Source organism: Rousettus aegyptiacus, unplaced genomic scaffold (genome assembly GCF_014176215.1).
Source record: "Rousettus aegyptiacus isolate mRouAeg1 unplaced genomic scaffold, mRouAeg1.p scaffold_m13_p_2, whole genome shotgun sequence".
Classification (NCBI taxonomy): Eukaryota; Metazoa; Chordata; class Mammalia; order Chiroptera; family Pteropodidae; genus Rousettus; species Rousettus aegyptiacus.
The window spans coordinates 24,964,802-24,984,738 of NW_023416295.1; the positions used below are offsets into that span (position 1 = coordinate 24,964,802).

Genomic DNA, 19,937 nt, shown 5'->3' on the forward strand with positions numbered 1-19,937 from the left:
CATCAAATCCCTATTATGGTTGTCCCAACCTAAGAAGTTCTGGTAGACTTCTGGGTAAAAAGTAAGTATATTCTTTCTTCTTTATGGTTCCCAAGGGTAAGAATGAACCCAGAATGTAGTCTGAATTTCCTCTTAGGCCCTAAACACATTACACTACCAAATACAACCTGCTACTTATAATGGAGTTATATTACTTAGTCACAGTTTTCCCACTGCAAATTATTGTCTTAATTTTAACTAGCATACTAACTCCTCAAAATCTAACTAAAAATGTTCCATACTACCCAAATGTTCAAGCTAAAGAAACACATAAGCTCCGTCTTACAGTAATGTTTGTCCCAAACTTCCTCCTTTTTCATGAGTTACTGGCCCAATATATTTTTGCGTTTTGCTACTTTTTACATTTGTAATTTCCCAGATATGGATCTAATGATTCTGAAATACATTTTCCTCACCTTATAACTTTTCACCTCTCACCAGGACTTTAATCTCCTCAAAGCTGTTCCATAGCCCACCCTCAAAATGATTCACCTTCTCTTTTGCTTCAGCCACTTGGAGGGAAAAAAACAAGACACATCCCTTGATAATCATTCAACTTTGGGGGGAATTGAACAAAATTATGTCACTTTACAGGTGACCTGATGAAAACTACTTAACATTTCTAAGTTTCAGTTTCCTCGTCTGAAGAATAGAATTAGTAATAGTACCCATTACATAACATGGTTTTGAGTAATAAGCAAAATAATGAATATAAAAGGTTTGGTGTAGTATCTAGCACACATAAGTAATAAATTTATGTGTTGGCTATTGTTGTCACTAAACAATAAGGAATACAAAGATACTTAAGACACATCCCCCTCCCTCCAGGAGCTTATAAGATATAAATATGGAACAAGACAATAGTATTAGAGATATCCAGATAAGGTATGAGATGCTACTATTTGTCAGATGTGTGAGGGACAGATTGTTGTGGGCTAGAATATAACCTGGGCAGACTTCGGGTTGATGGAGAAAGAATAAGCTAAGCCTTGGCAGATGAAGTGCACTTAGACAGGTGGTGAAGAAATAAGATCATTCTAGGTAAGGGAAACGGTAATAACCAACATACAGAAACAGAACTATGCAAGTGTTGAGAAGACCATGAGTGACAAGTTAAATGGAGAGTTCATGCCAATGTATGTTGGAGCCAGATTAAGACAAGCATTGAGTATAAATGTACAGTGTAGGTATTTGATATTTTAAGATGCAAAGTTGTGGGAGCTTAATGTGGTGGTGGTATATGGGATTCATTTGGGAGGGAGAGACTACAACAGAAAATGAATACATTGTTAATATTATATAAATTTAAGGTGAATTGCAGAGATTCGGGTGACTCTCTGGAGGTAAAAAGGGAAGCCACATCTGAAAGACACTTAGAGGGAAGAATTGTGTCCTGATTTAACAGACAAGGACAAGATGGAGTGGGCTGTTATGCAAGGAGAAAGGAGGCACAGAAAACTCTAGGGTTTTAACCCCAGAAGGCAGGAAGAATGGAGCATAGTATCATTAATAAAATATGAAGGTCATTCATTTAGTTAATCATTCATTAAGATTAATTCTGCACTCTATGTCAGATCTTGTGCCAGGCCATTGGGGTCCAGTTGAACTCAGCAGTCCCTGTCTTCCAGGAAATGCCGGTCTAGGCAGAAGGAGAAACTAGCTTGGGGATGAAAAATTAGTATTTACTCATAACTTGATAGATTTGAAAAAACTTAAATGTCGTCCTGAGTACTCCTCACTTTGCCCCACCTGAAACAAACTATAATAATTAGAAAACTGACGTCCAGAGAGTAAATTTCACACCTCTACTTATATGTTCGCTCAGAGGTAGCTCAGAATTCTTCCTTCCTTGAAGCCTTCCTCGGAAGGCGGAGCAGGAAGGCTTCCTTCCTCCTCCTCCGGAAAGGGGCTTCTTTTCCTTTCTTTCTTTCTTTCTTTCTTTCTTCCTTTCTCTTCCTTTTTTCCTTTCTTTCTTTCCTATTTCTTTTTCTTTCTTTTCTTTCTCTTTCTTCTTTCCCTCCCTCTCTCCCTCTTTCCCTCCTTCCCTCTCTCTTACTCTCCCCCTCCCCCTCCCCCTTTATCTTTTTTGAAGGGGAAGTTATTAGTGAAAGGAAGTAGAAAGGTGGGTAATAATCCAGCTTGTGACCTTTATGCTCATGTGATTCCAAAGGAGAATTGGACCTCTATTTGGACTTGAGCTTGGCCTGTAGAAGTCAGATCTTGAATGAAGAAGTCTTGCCAGGATATTGGGAGTGGGAAGGCGGAGGGCTACACGGGACTGGCTTTTTCAGCTTTACTTTCCCAGAACCTTCCTTTGTTAGGGTCTGGAGAAGACATGTGTTTGCAGAAATGGTGTGGGCTTCTTTAGGGGCCTCTTTTTGAATTCTCACCCTGGGCAGATGAGGCAGTTGGATAAGGGATGCGGGGGGAGGGCTACAGGTCAGCTGAGAAGGAAAGAACCAGTTTAGTTGCATCATAGATTCCAAAGTAGTTTGTCTGGAAAAAAAAATGCATACTGGTAAATGGCCGAGCCCAGAGGGATAAAAGACCCTAGTAGATTACCTGCTAGTGCCATTTCAGAGAACCAGGTCTAAGTATCTTGAACTAGCCTCAAGCACAGAGTGAGACCCTCTCAGCCAGGGAGAACACAGGCCCCTGCTAGTTTAAAATGTGAATTCAGGAGAGGTGGACTTTGGGCCTGCCACTCACTAGCCAGGTATGTGGGAACCACCTCCCTCATCAGCTGGGCTTCAGTTTACCTTCTGTAAAATGATGTCTCAAATACTGGTTCCTTCTAGTAATTTCTTAGCAGTCCTTGGAAACAGAGGGACGCCCGCAAAGCCCTACAATATGACCCTTGCAGTTAGTGCCCTGGGCTAGTCCTGCAGAAACAGAAAGGGGAAATAGGATTTCTAACTTTTAATGATAGAATAATATTCCACTGTAGATGTATCACAATTTCTTTATCCATTCATCTATCAGGACACAGATTATTTCCCTATCTTGGTGGTTGTGAATAATGCTGCAATCGACATGGGGGTGCACGTATCTTTTAGAGATAATAATTTCATTTCTTTTAGATAAATGCCCAGAATTGGAATAGCTATATCATACCGTAGTTTTATTTGTTTTATTTTTAATTTCTTGAGGAACCTTCATACTGTTTTCTGTTGAGGCCACACCAGTTTACATTTCCACCAACAGTGCACAAGAGTTCCCCTTTACCCACATCCTAGCCAACATTTATTATTTCTTGTCTTTCTGACAATAGATATTCTAACAGGTGTGAGGTGATATCTCATTGCGGTTTGATTTGCATTTCCCCAATAATTAATGATGTTAAGCACTTATTAAGTACCTGTTGGCCCTTCATATATCTTCCTTGGAAAATAATGTCTATTCAGTTCCTCTGCCTGTTTTTTAATCGGATTTTTTTTTCTATTGAGTTATATGAGTTCTTTATATATTTTGGATATTAACCCTTTATCAGATGTATGATTTGCCAGTATTTTCTCCCATCCCATAAGTTGCTTTTTTATTTTGTTGATGGTTTCCTTTTCCATTCAGAAGTTTTTTAGTTTGATGTAGTCCTGTTTGTTTATGTTTGCTTCTATTTCCTTTGCTTTCGGCGTTAAATCCAAAAAAAAAAAAAAAAAAAATCATTGCCAAGAACAATTTCAAGGAGTTTCTCTGCTGTGTTTTCTTCTAGGAGTTTATGGTTTCAGGTCTTATCTTCAAGTCTTTAATATATTTTGAGTTGATTTTTGTGTAGGAGTAAGATAGTGGTCCAGTTTCACTCTTCTCTATGTGGTTGTCAAGTTTTCCTACACTATTTATTTAAGAGACTATCTTTTTCCCATTATATATTCTTGCTCCATTGTCATAATTAATTGGCCATATAAGCATGGGTTTATTTCTGGGCTCTCTATTCTATTCCATTGATTTATATCTCTATTTTGAAGCTGATACCATCTTGTTCTGATTGCTATAGATTTGTAATACAGTTTGAAATCGGGAAGCATGATGCCTCCAAAATTGCTCTTCTTTCTCAAGATTACTTTGGCTATTCTAAATCTTTTGTAGTTCCATATAAATTTTAGAATTGTTTGTTCTATTTCTGTGAAAAATGCTATTGGAATCTTGATAAAGATTGTATTGAATTTATAAATTGCTTTGAGTAGTATGGAAATTTTAATGATATTAATTTTTGCTAGCAATGAGAACAGAATCTCTTTCCATTTATATCTTCTTAAATTTCTTTTATAAATACCTTATTGTTTTCAGTGTACATGTATTTTACCTCATTGCTTAAATTTATTTCTAAGTATTTTATTCTTTATGAGGCAATTGTAAATGAGATTTTCTTAATTTCTCTTTTTCAAAGTTCTTTATTAGTGTCTGGAAGTGCAACTGAATTTTGTATACTGATTTTGTCTCCTGCAACTTTACTGAATTTATTAATTTATTATTTTATTTTAAAAAATTTATTGTGTTGATATAGTAGACCACATTAATTGATTTGTGGGTGTAGAACCATCCTAGCATCTCTGGAAAAAATTTCACTTGATTGTGATATATGATCCTTTAGATGTATTATTAAATTTGTTTGCTTATATTTTATTGAGAAATTTTGTATCTATATACATTAGGGGTATTGACCTGTAATTTTCTTTCTTATAGTATCCTTGTCTGGTTTTGGTATTAGAGTAACACCGGTCTTGTAAAACGAGTTTGAAGTGTTCCCTCCTCTTCTATTTTTTGGAAGAGATTGAGAAGTGTTGGTATTAATTCTTCCTTAAGTGTTTGGTAGACTCACCAGTGAAGCCGTCTGGTCCTGGACTTTTGTGTGTTGGGAGGTTGCTTATTACTGATTTAATCTCCTTACTAGTAACCAGTCTGTTCAAATTTCTTCATGAATCAGGCTTGGTAGGTTATGTGTTTCAAGGAATTTATCCATTCCTTCTACTTTGTCAAAAACATTGGCATATGATTTTTCATAATAGTTTCTTATGATTCTCTGTATTTCTGTGATATCAGTTGTAGTGTCTTCTCTTTCATTTGAGATTTTACTTATTTGAGTCTTCTCTCTTATTCTGGTGCATCTAGGTAAAGATTTATTTATTTTATCTTTCAAAAAACCTCTTAATTTCTTTGATTTTTAAAAATTTACTTTATATTTTATTTATGTCCACTTTGTGGTTCTTCTTTTTCTAGTTCTCTGAGGTATGGATTTAGGTTATTTATTTGTGATCTTTTTTCTTTCTTTTTTAAGGCATTTACCATTGTAAACTTCCCTCTTAGAACTACTTTTGCTGCATTCCATGTTTAGGTATGTTTTTTATTTTTAATTTGCTTCAAGATATTTATGGATTTCTCTTTCGATTTCTTTTTTCACCTATTGGTTGTTTAGTTGCATGTCGTTTGATCTCCACATATTTGTGCATTTTCCAGTTTTCTCCTTGTAATTTTGTCTAGTTTCATACCATTGTGGTTAGAAAAGGTGCTTGATATAATTCCAATCCTTTAGAAGTTATGAAGACTTGTTTTGTAGCCTAACATATTCTGGAATTTTGGATGGAATGTTTTGTGTCTTTTAAGTCCATCTGTTCTAATGTGTTATTTAGGCCCAATGTTTCCTTACTGGTTTTTTGTCTAGATGGTCTATTCACAGATAAAAGTTGCATGTTGAAGTCTCTTACTATTATCATGTTACTATCTATTTCTCCCTCGAGATCTATTAGTATTTACTTTATATATTTAGATGCTCCTATGTTGGGTATACAAACATTTACAAATTTTATAGCCTCTTGTTGGATAGCCCCAAATTCTTTATGTCATTGTTGGGGCCACTTGTTTGACACTCAATCATGCATTGCCTTGTGACATCATTCACAAGGTATCAAGCAATGGAATGAAAGCTCATGGCAAACTGTGAGGGAAGATAAACAATTGCTAACTAACTTCTGATGCTGATGAAGTTTTGTTCCCAAAATATTCTAAGGCACTTCCAAGGGCCATGTATTCAATGTCTGTAGGAATGAGGACATCATACATCACCTATATGAAAGCCTGCTTCTCCCCTGTTCCCCACTGGCTATATCCAAACTTTCCTGAAGTCATGTCACTCTGATTCTTCAACACTATTCAGACTGGTTATTTCATTTATACTACTTGCATTATTACTTGAGTCCAAGCTCTAACTGCAGTTAACTTCTAACTTTTTGCTTCCCTCAGTCGAACCCACATTTTTCACTCTGCCATCACTGAACCAAACATGTTGCTTCTCTCTTTTAAAAATAAATTAATATTTCTTCATGACTACAGGATAAGGTTCAATTGCCTTAGTATGCCTAGAACTTATTTTTCTTCTTTTAGTTCCTTGCCACTCCTTTTCAGTTACTCTGTGTACACACACACACACACACACACACATACACACACACACATACTACCTACCATTATCTGAGCACCTCAAGATTTTTATCTTCCTATGCTTTTGTACATACTATACCTTCTACCTCTATTTCTCCTTTTCACTACCTGAACTCCATCTTTCAATGCCCATCTCAAAAATCACCTTTCCTGATTACAGACTTTTATTAATTTTATTTATTTACAACACAGATCATGACAAAAAAGGAAGATATGTTATGTACAGAGATACAGGCTACATAGCAAAGTAAAATGTATTCTAAGATTTAGGAAATGATAGGAAAACAAGATGAAGACAAGAGTGATCTTAAGCCCCCAAATGCTTTTCAAAGAATTCTCTGAATTTTCTAGCTCTTAATAGTTATTCACTTAAACTTCTGAGGCTCTTATGTGTTTAAATGTCTTACTTTTTCCCTAGACTGTGAATCAATGAAGACAAGCAATTTATCTCAATCATTTCTATACTTCCAGTGTGCCAAATAATGTCTAGCACTTGTTAAGCACTCAATAAATGATTATTGGATGAAAGAGTAATGAGTGTTTCAATAGATATCATACTCATCTTTATATCCCTTCCCAGTTTTGAGTTATATATATATATAGTGATGAAGAGAGGTTCAGAGAGAAATATGCAAGTATTAAGAAACATGGTCATCTTCTCTGGGAATATGTTGAACATCAAAAAAACAAATAGAAGAAATGAAATGGAAAAAAAGCTGGTGAAAGAGAGAAAAGAGAACATCAAATAGGAAGGAGTGGTAAGGATGTTCAGGAAGAGCAATAAGCCAATAGCTGTGAATGCTGAAGAGATTCAAGCTCTTCTTGAGTCTAATATGTTTTATGTTTCCTGTGCCCTCCATGTAGTATATGCTAAATATACATTGTTAAGTCAGAAGTTGAGCAGAGAAACTTTAAAACCCCAAGTCCTAAGCACAGCAGGGTGGCTTATTTGTCCAGATTTAGTTGGGACCTTAAAGTGAAAACATCTTCATGTTATTTGCTATGTGTATGTTTCCATCAGCTTTACTCCACTTCTGGTTACCTCTCCCTTTAGACTCTGGAGCTCTCAGAAGCAATGCCTTTATCTGCATTTATCTACCTTGGTTGCTGACTTTTTGGAGAACAGGTATTTCTTCTAGATCCCATCTAATTTACGCATCTACCTCTGCACTCCTGACTTATTCGTGCTCCAAGATGAAAACTATGGGTCCGCCCATGCAATCCTGGATAGTCTCATCTTTGTTGACTGTACATACTCCAACCTGCATAGTTACATGGTTTAGCAGCTCTCACCTCCTTCCTCATCTCCAGCCCTGGCTTCTCTTGGATCTGATAGGCTCAGTGATTAAAATGCTCTTTGTTTCTTAGACTAAGTGTTTAAATTTACTCAAATGGAAAACTACGTGTCTTTGTTTTTTTCTCAATGTAGCTTAACTTAAAATTCTTTAAAAACTGACAGCTGGTGACAAAAGACAATAATTACATTGAAATACTCTATAAAATCTCCACCATGTTTTGTGAGAAATTTCATCCAAATGTTTCTGATTTTGAAATTGCTCACTTGTAATTGCCATTTAAGTCCAGGAAGCATTTCAGCTCCATTTATAACATTTTAAAAGTTTTCTTTTCCTTGGAAATTACATAAAAGAAGCTTGTATCAAATATATTCTTATTCTACAAACTAAGAATTAAGTTGTTGCTAATTCAAACATATTCCCCACATTGGATTGTCACAAATAAAACTGTTTGTTGTTTGCAAAGTCATTCCTTTATACCCATTCTCACAGGGACAATCTCTTTCTCTCCATCTAACTTTTAACAGGAAGAAAAAGAAAAAAACAGAAAAGGCACAATATAAAAATAATAAAAATGGGAATACGGAGACTCCCAAATTGAAGTAAAATCTAAATGGACTACCTCTTTTCTAATCAAATTGTCAAAGGGTGAAAGATGAAGGTAGAGGCTATTACATAGTGACTTTGGGAACTTTAGAAGTTTCCCAGAAATTAAGAAAGTAAATTGCAAAATGCCTGACTGCAGTTGTAAGTAAAAAATATTACAAAAAAAATTTTAAAAATTAAGTACAAATTCATCTCGTAAGTATAATTTATGGTACTGTTGCATACAAGGATTGTCCCTTTAACCAAATGAGGAAACGAAAGAGCTGAAGTACAAGTTTTCATCAGTGAAATAAAACAACACAGATTCTGATAATCCCTAATATTATCACCAGGAAAGATTTTAAGAAATGACGAAATTCAATGATAGAGATGAAGCTAAAGATTTTAAAATATAAAATAAAAAAAATTGTAGACACAGAAGAGATTTCAGAAATTATTTTGTAAATGAGAAAAATGAGAACTATAGTGTATTTGACTGTCAGTGAAATGATTGTGTGAAAATAAGCGCACAGACAGAAGGCTAGAGGCTTCGAGCAATATGAAAAATTATGTGGGATTAAAACTAAATGGGACAGGGTATACTTGTGATGGGGTGCAGTGGCCTCACCTGCAAGGACCTCAGGCTTCTGTCCAAGTTCACCTTTAACACACCCCTGACTTCCTCTCTCTGAGTACAAAGAAGGTGGCAACAATGAAGGTGGTAATATTAAGAAACTGGAAAATGTAAAGCTAGTGATAACCGTGGGAAAATGAAGAGGAGAGGTGTGAAAGCCAAAAAGCTCACGATAATTGTGAGAATAAAAAATTGACTAATGTTCGACAGAGTATTAGTAAAAATTGTCTAAACTGCATTATAAACTTTCTTTCAAGCATGTAATTTTAAAGTGTCCTAACTTATTTTTTTTTTTTAAAGAAAGTGTCTTTTTTGAATTCAGGTTTGTCTTTTTCAAAGATTCATATGTTAATTCTATCTATTTAGCAACACTAAGTACTACTTCTTTAGGAAAGCAAATCATACTATGAAAAAAAAATGCTTAGCAAGAGATTCTGTTGTGTTCTTTGTGGTGGTGGCAATTTCTAGATTATAGGCACAAGAACCCAGTCTCATTCCCTCTCCGAGCACTGTGTTCTGCCTTTGCTCTAAGTAAAAACGCTCCCCCTACCCAGCTGCGGTTCGAGGTGCTTTTTAAGAGCACAGTGGGGAGAGTTTGAGTTGGGTGAGGTGCTGAAAATTGTAATATTCAATGCCTCCATGCACCAGAATTTGCTGCTTATAATGAAGATAATAAAAGGAGGGGAAAACCCAATGAGCTCAAATAAGCTTAAACTTCAAAAGCTTCAAAACTCAGAAGCTGGTGATTTGAGTTAAGAATCTTTTGCGGGCTGAACTTGACTTAATTAATGCTGCACCCCTGCTTTATCAACAATGCATTTGTAAAAGAGAAATTGAAATGTCTTTTGGAAATTGAATAAAGGAAAAAAATTAGGTCCATTCGGCCTAAAGAAGAAAAGGTAGAGAAGAGATTTACTAACCACCTTCAAGGCTATACCATGATGTCGTGAGAGGGTTGCTGGACTTGTTCTAGCAGGCATTCAGTAATAGCTAACTAGAGCTAATGGTGAGACATTGATGTTAAAGTGAGCCTTGAAGAGCAAGCAGTTAGAAATAAGCTGTTGAGTTGGCATTACAGGTTGGGTTCAATGTGAAGCAGACCCTTGAACAGAGTTCAATATTTAGGATGGTTATTAGGGAGTGCCCTTGAAATGAACACCTGTGCAATAGAGGAGAAGGAAGCTGGAATGGCTTCTCCATACAGAGCTGTATGTATATATTTTAAGTGACTCATCAAAAATGTCCCACATTAGGCCACGTCACTGGACTTGTGCTACTCCTGTAAGAAAATAATGAACAAGGTAGCTTTCTGAAGCTGAGGCAGTCTCTGGAGGAAATGACAGATAAAGGCTTTCTACTGACACCATTCCTTAGTAGCTAGGGAAAAAGTCTCTTTGAAGAGGAATCTGGACAGGGTGGTCCACAGTCTCACCATCCATGAGCATGTATTTCCCAAACAAGCAGCTATTATTATTATTGCTTGATCTCAGCACCATTTTGCATAGAAATAGGAAAATACATCTGGTCCCATTATTCTTTAACATAGGAAGAAGGAATTAGGAAGTTTTCAGTTTTCAAAATAAGTTTAGCTTCTCTCCTCTCCACATGGAATTTATCTGGGTCTCAGATAAATAGGTACCTTTCCTTTATATCCATCAAGCTCTCTATCTTATCCATCCTCTTCCATCTTTCCCCATTTATGTGTTACATGGGTTATCCCTTATCCTGTGCATATTACATTACCTCTCACCACTGATAACTTATCTACCTAATAACTTCTTCAAGTTTTCCTTAGTAAAAATTTTTTAATTTACTTAGGCTTGTAAATCTTCATATAATCACCCATTTTCTTATTACCATGACATGTCTTCCATTCAAAAAGAAAAAGGAAAAATAAAAAGAGGGTAAGTTTAGAGCTCAGCAGTAACAGTTTAATATCAGCACTGGTATCATAGCCTTCTAAATCAGGGATCAGCAAATCATGGGCCGTGGGCTGGATATTTTAATAAATAAAGTTTTATTTATTGTTTGTTCACTTACATATTGACTATGAACTCTTTCATACTGCAATGGCAGAGTTGAATAGTTGCTATGGAGACTGGTCCAGAAAGCTTAAAATATATTTTTGGCCCTTTACAGAAAAAAAAAATGCCTACCCTGGATAGAGAATCATCTGTAGAGAATTATCACTCCTTGCTTCTGTTTCCTCAGCCATTACCTTTTCTCTTGATCACCTCCTTTCCTCTGTCTCAGTCTACTTACATACTGCTACTATATTATTCTTTGGAAAACTCACCTCTGGAAATATTTCTGACCTGCTCAAATACCTCCACTGCTTCCCCCATTTGCTAAAATAATTATCGCTAAAGTCATCAATCATGTTTGGCCCCAAAGTACATTTCCTGGCTTGTTTCTCACAGCATCCATGAACACTCAGACCACTGATTTTTCTCTGACAAATTTTACGAGTTACTATATTTGTCATTTTGCACTGATTCATCTGGTTTGAGAGAATCAAAAAACCAAAGAAATAAACAGATTAAAAAAAAAAAAAACCTGTACTCTTCACCTGAGTTAAAAACCAGTTGAGAAATGACTCTCAATTGGAGTCAAGAAGATGGAGGTCAAAATTTATTATTATGAAAGCTGGGGGGAGTATGCGGTTAATTTGTATAATAAAAAGGGTCAACTGGTACTCTCTACTATTCTACCTCCCACTCATGATCAATTAGACCTTCCTTAGGAGAGTCCGTTGAAGATAAAACTTGGAACTGCAAAATAAAACAATATCCAGGATCTCTGCCTCACATCGATCCAGGATAGAGAGAAAATAATAGAATTTAGCACCCCTGTGCTTAGAGCTTTGTAATAGATCAGCTCCACCAATGTGGACCATGAATGTCTCCTACCACCAGAAGGGATGGTTTAAGAAAAAAACATAGAAAAAAGATACAGAAGTTAATTAAGGACACTCATATTAAAAAAAAAAAAATTTCGAGGAATTGTGGGGGTTCTCCCTACCGTTTCCTATGTTCTTTCTCTTATGCTTTGGGATTCACTATGAAATAAATCAGTTAAGAGAGTGTCTCTCCTCTGAAAGGGAGGAAATCAGTTCATCAAGGCAGGCTATTCCCGCCTTTATAGGCTGCTTCTTCAATACCACCCATGACTTGTTTGGTATCCTCCTGCGGAAGCATAAAAAATGCTCTCAGACAGAACATTCATTAGATTAACTCCAAATGTACACTGTATCCAAGGCCAAGAATTTGTTCTCTCTTCTTTTTCCCATCCCAATTATACCCAAATACACTGTCCAACACAGCTCGCCAGAGGTTTAGGCAATATGATTAAATGGCAACACTAATATATCCCACTAATAAATTTCCAACAACATAAACATATCCAAAATTTGCATATAAATGCCTTCCCATTGTGAAATTCCCAGAAGGAATTGAAGTTAAAAGAGTAAATTCTCATACAAGTTTAAGTCCAAATAATTTAGTGTCCAAAAGAATTAATGTCCTTAATTCTTCCTCCCCAAGTTATTATCCTACTTAGGTCAGCTAAAGGACTTAGGTTCAGATCTCTGGTAGAGTCTGGGTTCTTCCAACCACTGCTGCCCGAAATTTTTATTTAACTGAGGTAAGTGTAAAAACTTCTTGTGTTCCTCAACATTTAAAGAATCCAGAGATGCCTCTAGATTATCACAGCAACAGCACTCCACTTGTGAAATTTAAAACAGGACAAAACCCAGCCGCTAAAAAGCTCATCTCAAGCAAAACTGTTTCTTGAATACATTGCTTTGTCTAGACCTCCATTAACGCTGTCAAAGACCAAAGTAGTGAACCCTGGTACTGTGGGAATCAGGCCAGTCAGAAAGGAGAAGTTCTCAATTTTAACCTTGCCAGGTTGCCAGTCAGCTGATGCCAGTTAACTCAAATCCATAATTAAGCAATTAAACCCAATTGGGAAAAATTTCTCATAAGACATTAATTCCTCCTAAGAGGTTAGTTTCATATCTGAGGGAAAATCCAAGAGCATACTACTTCTTTCTTCAGAAAGAGATCTTGAAATTCACAGTGGTTACACCACCAGACACAAGATATTTCCATTTCCCCTTTAAGTCTTGTCTTTCTGGTGCTCCTGTGCCATACCTAGTGTGGTATCTATTTAGACCATCATTTCCGCACCTATTTCCGAGCAAGCATTTTCAGCCCTGTGACATAATGGCTGCTATCCCTACCTTTTGAAATAGAATTACTTGGGCCTGTGAAATCTGTTTTCTAGAAAAGACATTACTTACTACAGTTTTTTTTTTTTTTTCTGCTGGACTGTTTCCCTCAGTAGGAGTCTGAACTAAAGAGCCTCCAATGTTTCAGAATATTTTCCCCCTAAGAGTCTGGTGAAAACTGATTTTTCTTCCCTCTATCCTCGAGGCTCTACTGTTTTCCCTCAGATTTTGGATATTCCAGGCTTTGAGTAGAATTTCATTCAGTTCCATTTTTTTCTTCAATCATAGGACATTTAATTCTGAGGGTTCATTTTTCTCTTCTGTAAATTCTTTCCAAAAGGTTATTGAGAGTCTAACAATTAAACCTAATGTTTAAAAGGATCATTTTCTTATTTATCACAAGTAAGACTCCCGTGATTTTTGTGTTACCTTGATAAATAGTGATGATGAACATTTTTTCATTATGTTTATTATGTATGTTTCTTACATTTAAACCGGTGGCAGGCCCAGAACCTAAAGACGGGCCATATCCTGACGTCAACTGCAGTTGTGTCGCAGTAAAGCACAGATTCTGGTAAGTTGTCACAGGGTCCTGAACATCAGTGGCTGGTAGTAACCATGTCTCTTACTCAGAATACTTAACCACAAGAAATCTTAAAGATAAAAGTTAGTGCTAGCAAGTTATTATCTTGCTGAGGTAATGATGAGGTAATTGCCTAACACTCAGGTTTCAGCAAAAATGGTGATTGTAGACCTACAAATAACTGAAGGGATTTAGTGTAGTATAGAAGAATAGGGTCAGAGTTCCAGAACTCAGGAATCTAGTCCTCATTTCCACTGACCCTTTCATTCAAAAACATTTTTGGCCATAGCCTCTCATGTGTGGTTAGAACTTAAATGAGGAAGAGGGTTATATCAGTGTCTCTGGGGCCAGGGGAAGATTGGAGTGTTGGGAGAACACTGCCCTAGAGGACAAGCAGGGGACTTGGAAGTAGCTAACGAGTCTCAGTGAAGAGAGAGAAGAATGAAAAAGGAACTGGAATTCACAAACCTTCTTCTACAGTAGGCCTCCTCCACTTGCTACTCACTCATCCTCCTTCTTTATTCTCTTCAGTCTTCCTCTGTGTAAGGAGGAAGATGGGAGATAAGAGGGGGAGGGTATGAAAAAAGCATATGTGCATTTGGATTGGGTAAGATAAAGCAAGTGGCAAAAAGAGATAAATGATGGTGTCAGAAATGAGGTAAAGTTTCTGGTCTGCTTCTGATACTCACTAGGATTGTAATCATGGGAAATCATTTTACCTCTTTGGACCACCTATAAAGTTGGGCTGTGGGTCCTTGGAGACTGTATTTGGAGAGCCTGTCTAGATTCTGTAGTTGTTCTGCTGAGCTTTATAAATGCTTTTCCTTGTGATCAGATTTGATACCTTAGACCTTATCATCACTCACATAAAATTAATTATTTTAGATATTTGAAAATCTGGACAGTTGAATTTCTGCAACATGTTCCTGAAATACAAAATTTACCATAAAGTAATTGTTTTTTTAGGATGAAAGAGTTGGAATGGGGGTTAGGCAGTGAAGAGAAGAGTGGGTAGGCATTTTGATTATTTTGAATAACTCCTTGGCTCCTCACATACCAATGGGATTTACTCTAAAGCACTGTTTGGGAAATATTAAGCTAGATCCAAGCTTCAACTGGAAGGCAGTCAATGATTCCCATATTTTTCATGTTCATTCACTTGGGTTTCTTTATGTTAAAAGAGAAGTGCTTCCCAGAAATAGCCATTTTTTTTTACTGTTGCTAGGAAATAAATTTAGACCCCATAACATTAATATATACCATGGGATGGAGAAAATAGAAGATCCCCACCCTGATTTCCATTAGAGAGGATACTCTGACCCAAAATAATTTAATTAGGTCTCTCACTTCCCACATTAATAAAGTGTATAGCCATTAAAAGCTAATGTCAGCTCCTTTTAGGATTCTGGCAGGTCTTGTCAAATGAAGCAAGAAAACGACTTTATTTCACAATGATGGGGCCCCAGTGGCACAGAGGACAGGGTAGGCTCCTGCCTAAGTGAGGCACTTGAGTCTTTTCTTAATATGGGTTCAAACTGTACTGACTGCTAAGTATAGACTGTTCTTTGGGAATGTGCTTACTATCATGAACCAACTAGCAATCAAACTGATGGGACTGCAGGTCCTTTCAATGGACATAATGAAAAAGAAAGTGGAATTGACAAAGCTGATTTCATCTTTGCCATACTGGCCTGTCCTCCCTCCACCTTAGTGCCTGCTCTGCTAAGAGCAATGAATGTCAGCCATCCAGTGGGCTGAAGTCTAAACCTAATCATGACTGTAGGACTCAGACTCGGAACATGTTCCACTGGCCAGAGAAAAAAGCTAAGAGAGATAATAACTGGAGCTTTGTCAAGGAAGGGTGTGGTGTTTGTGGGGGAAAAAAAAAAAAGAATTAGAGCAGGGGGTGGGGAATAAGTATAGAGATCCAAATGAAAGTGAAAGGGACTCTCAGCCCCAAAAAACCATAGTGGTGAGGGATTGTGATAGGCCAAATAATGGTCCATGAAAGAGACACTCATCTTAATTCCTGGAACCTGTGAATTACCTTAAATGCAAAAGGACTTTACAGATGTTTACAGATGTGATTTGTTAAGGTTTTTAAGATGGAGGATTACCCTGGATTACCCATATAGGCCCTAAATGAGATCACAGGTACCTTTATAAGAGAAAGACAGAGGGAGATTCAACAACAGAAGTGGGGAAGGCAACGTGAAGACAGAAGCAGACATTGGGGTTATGACAAGCCAAAGAATGCTGGCATTCCCTGGAAGCTTTGGAATAACAAGAAAATGGATTCTCCCATGAAACTTCCAGAAGTACCAGCCCTGTCAACACCTGACTTTAGCCCAGTGAAACTGATTTCAGACTTCCAAGACTGTAAGAAAATAAATTTGTGTTGTTTTAAGCCACCCAATTTGTGGTAATCTGTTACAGGAGCTATAGAAAACCAATACAGGGACAACGTGAATTACAAAGAGAGAAGGAGATATTTCATGAGGTGCTTTGAATGAGAAAATATGAGGAGAAAATGGAAGAGTGTACAGGCTGCTTAGAGAAGACTTTAGGAGAAGAAAAAGAGGGAGGAGATGTTTGATGAGCTGCCTCAAGCATGCAAGAGGCACTAATAATGAGGGAAAGTCCTATTGTGCCTAGTAAATGCAACCTATTCCCATTTTGGCATGTTCTCAAAAGATTAGGAAAAGATATATTTTCAGTTAAAATTTACTTCTGATGGAAAGACATTCCTTTCGATGTAATTCTGAGTGGGCTCAGGGGTATATTATGTAGTGTGTGTGTGTGTGTGTGTGTGTGTGTGTGTGTGTCCCAATTCTGTTCACTGAGGGGCTTAGGAGCAGGCAAATCCCAATAGTAATAAGTATAACTAATGCTTAGATCTTGGCTTCTAAAAATCATTGCTCACTCAAAGATATCAGGATCCCTCAGAGACACTGCCGATTCCAGCACTGGGACAGAGAAATGAGCTGAGTCTGGAATGTCTTGTTCTGCCAGAACGCAAGGCAGTGCGGAACGCATGACGGGACATGTTACACGGACACGAGAGCCAGTTTAAATGGCCAAGGATGGGACAATTTAAGCATCAAAATAAAGTAATAGTAGTAACAAATGTTTACTCATTCAACAAAATAGATATAAATGAACAAATAAATTGAAACTTTGACTAAAAAAAAAATTCAAAGTACCTCTGCATAAACTATTTATTAACTGTAAAGAGGAAAGAAGCTTTGCAATGCAGAAGGTTAACAGACAACTTAGTCAAATGGTCAAAAACAACATTACCAATAATGTAACAAATGGAGATTGTGACCCACCTGATAGAAAACAATTAAAAGAACATAGCATCACTTCTCTGTTATTTTTGCCAAAAACCAATAACCTAATTTTAATTATGATGAAATATCAGACTGACTCAAATCGAGGAACATTCAACAAAATAATAGCTCAGAATCTTCAAAAGAGCCAAGATCATAAAAGTCTACACCGAGGAATCGTCCACACTGAAGGATATAATGGAGATGTGAAAACTAGATGCAGAGGGAGATTCTGCATCTTTTGCTCTAAAATATATTATGGAGCATCCGGCAAGACTTGAAGGCAGTGTGAGGATCAGACGATGGTAGCAATGTATCAATGTTCGTTTTCTCCTGCTGGCGGTTGGATTGTGATTATGGAGAGCGGTGTTGTTATTTATAGGAAACACACAGTGTTCAAAGATGCTCAGGCATTAGGTCAGAGACTTAACTCAGGAAAAGAACAGTCGTTTTGCTGTACGTCCAACTTTTTACAAGTTTGTGGTTGTTTCCAATTGTTAAGAAAGAAGAAGAGGAGGAGGGGAGGGAGGGAGAAAAGAGGAAGGAAGAAAGAAGGAAGAAAATAAAAAGAGTAACTATTCCAAGAAATGTAGTTACCTTTAAGAACAGACCAGCCACTGCTACCCATTATGTACCAAAGAGCCCCCACCTGCCCAGGGGCCGGCTTCTTTCCTAAATGCTATTTTACTATTTATAATGACTGTAAGAAGTACTACACCTTTTTACAAAGGTGCTTAATGATATTAAATGTGCGAGTCCTCTCTCAATAAAAAAAAAAAAAAAAAAAAAAAAAAAAAGGTGATCATTCCCCTTCCCAAGGAAAACTGTGAGGTACTTTTAGTTGCTGATTATCAAATGTTTATTTTTTCACTTCCTACCGCTGCTGAAATCCATTTCATAAGTAGCTCTTCTTAAAATCTATTTTATTTCACAAAAATTGTATTCTTTAATAATTCACTTTGAAATGTCTTGTTGAGGATAAGGATGCTTCAGAGCCTGGCTTGGACAATGGTCCTGGTAGGCCATGTGAAGGGTCTCCTCTCCACTTTGATCCCCAACATAGAGAGCTGCAAACAACTCAGGAAACATCTCTGCAAAGCCAACCAGGCTATTCAAGTCAGCTGAAAACAGGGAACACCATACTTGATTCAAATTACAAATTCAGTATTGTACTGTACACATCCAGCATTACACATGCTTAAAATAATATAAGTATGCATAATAATACACCAGTTCTCATTTTCGAAAAGTAAATTAAAAGCAGGCAACTACAAAATTTAAAACTACTAAATAACCAACCCCATTTACCTAAAGTTAAAAAATGTTTCAATCCTTAGAATTCCACCCATGTATGGAAGGCTGCTTCAGGCTCATGGGGTCATTTTAACCTGTCAAGCTCAGAGGCAATGACCTCCAGAAACTACAGCTTTCATGCTGAGTGGATCATTGACTCCACCCCCAGGACAATGTTTGACAGTTAGAGATGGCTTTGTTTGTTTGCAATTTTAATATGACCTACAAAAATAGCCTAGCTTGTAATTAATAGCACCATGAAAACAGGTAATAGTAGAAAACAGGATCATAAAATGAAGTCGCTTTTCATTCTGGGCGATGTTTTTTACCACTAGTATCAACAAGTCAAAAAAGTAAACCATTTTAACTGATTTGAGGCAGTGAAGATGTCTTTCTGGAGCAAAAATATTCTTGTAAGAAGAATATAGGTAAATTATATTCATTATGCTGAATATATATATAATATATGTAGAACATATATGCAGAATATATATTATATGTATACATGATATGCATTTTATTGAGCAACAGAGGAAAAAATATAGCTCCCTACTTAGAGTCTGTCAAGTAATGTAGAAGTATTTTTAAAAGGAAATTGAAGGTAGAAAACATTTAAACTGTTGGTGGAATGGTGGACCAGGAATCAGAAGTTGGGGAAGAATACTGTGTGCTAATGTATTTGTACATTATGGTTACACACTGACACCTCAGAAATAAAATAGCTACAGTTTGGATCACCTCCTGTCTAATTAAACAAGGAATGCTCATTCTACAAGAAGAAGCAGTAGTCTGTTCGCAAAATACAGACAGATGCTGGCCCTTGGATGCCCATTTGCTTTGCAGATTCAGTACCCGTGGCATCTTTTAAAAATGTTTGTAGCTGTGTTTGTTTTACTGGCTGGTGCATTGCTAGAAGCAGATGTGAAGACAAGAATTCTATCCCAGCGAGGTCTATTTGTTAAGCATACACACACGAGTTGGGCTTTCCATAAAGCTGGTTGCAAGAGGGTGTTTGTTTTAAGAGAACTCAACAGTACTGAGGCAGTCTGTTAAAATCCCTGCTGACTGATATAGTCACTGGTCCAGATTGAACAAAACACCAGCAGAGGCTGTATGTAGTCAAATCAAGTCAGAGTCTCCATGGTCCAGGAAATAAGAAAATCTTGCACTTCAAGTACGAGGGAACTGGCAAACGTGATTCACATCTAGGTGCTAGGGAGTTCCAAGTTACGAGTAACATCTGTAACAAAAATTTAGCATACTTTCTTTAAAAGCTCTCCATGTGCCAATTCCCTTCAACATGCTTTCCCTTTTTCTCTCCCTCTTGCAAATGTGCACACACACACACACACACACACACACATGCACACAAACACATACACATGCATAAGCACACCCCATTCAAGACAGCTTATTTCCACATTTTCCATGAAGTTTTATTCAGTCTACTCTCAACTCCTTTAACAGATATTATCTGAACTCTACACTTTGCAATTAATTGAGTACTTTTGAC

The 19,937-nt window shown here is 36.9% G+C and overlaps 1 protein-coding gene across 2 annotated transcripts in view; it reads right to left on the reverse strand.

Annotated features, from left to right (window-relative positions):
• Positions 1–2,162: 2,162 nt before the first annotated feature.
• Positions 2,163–19,937, reverse strand: part of ICOS (inducible T cell costimulator) — a 34,346-nt gene continuing 16,571 nt past the window's right edge. The window contains exons 5-6 of one of the 2 annotated variants that reach the window (XM_016133217.2): positions 2,799–2,921; positions 2,163–2,535 (exon numbers count right to left, since the gene is read on the reverse strand). In XM_016133217.2, the coding sequence (XP_015988703.2) occupies positions 2,845–2,921 (77 nt within the window). In that variant the 3' untranslated portion in view covers positions 2,163–2,535; positions 2,799–2,844. Of the gene's footprint in view, positions 2,536–2,798; positions 2,922–19,152; positions 19,665–19,937 lie in introns of those variants that run through there. The other variant, XM_016133219.2, reaches the window with a different exon arrangement.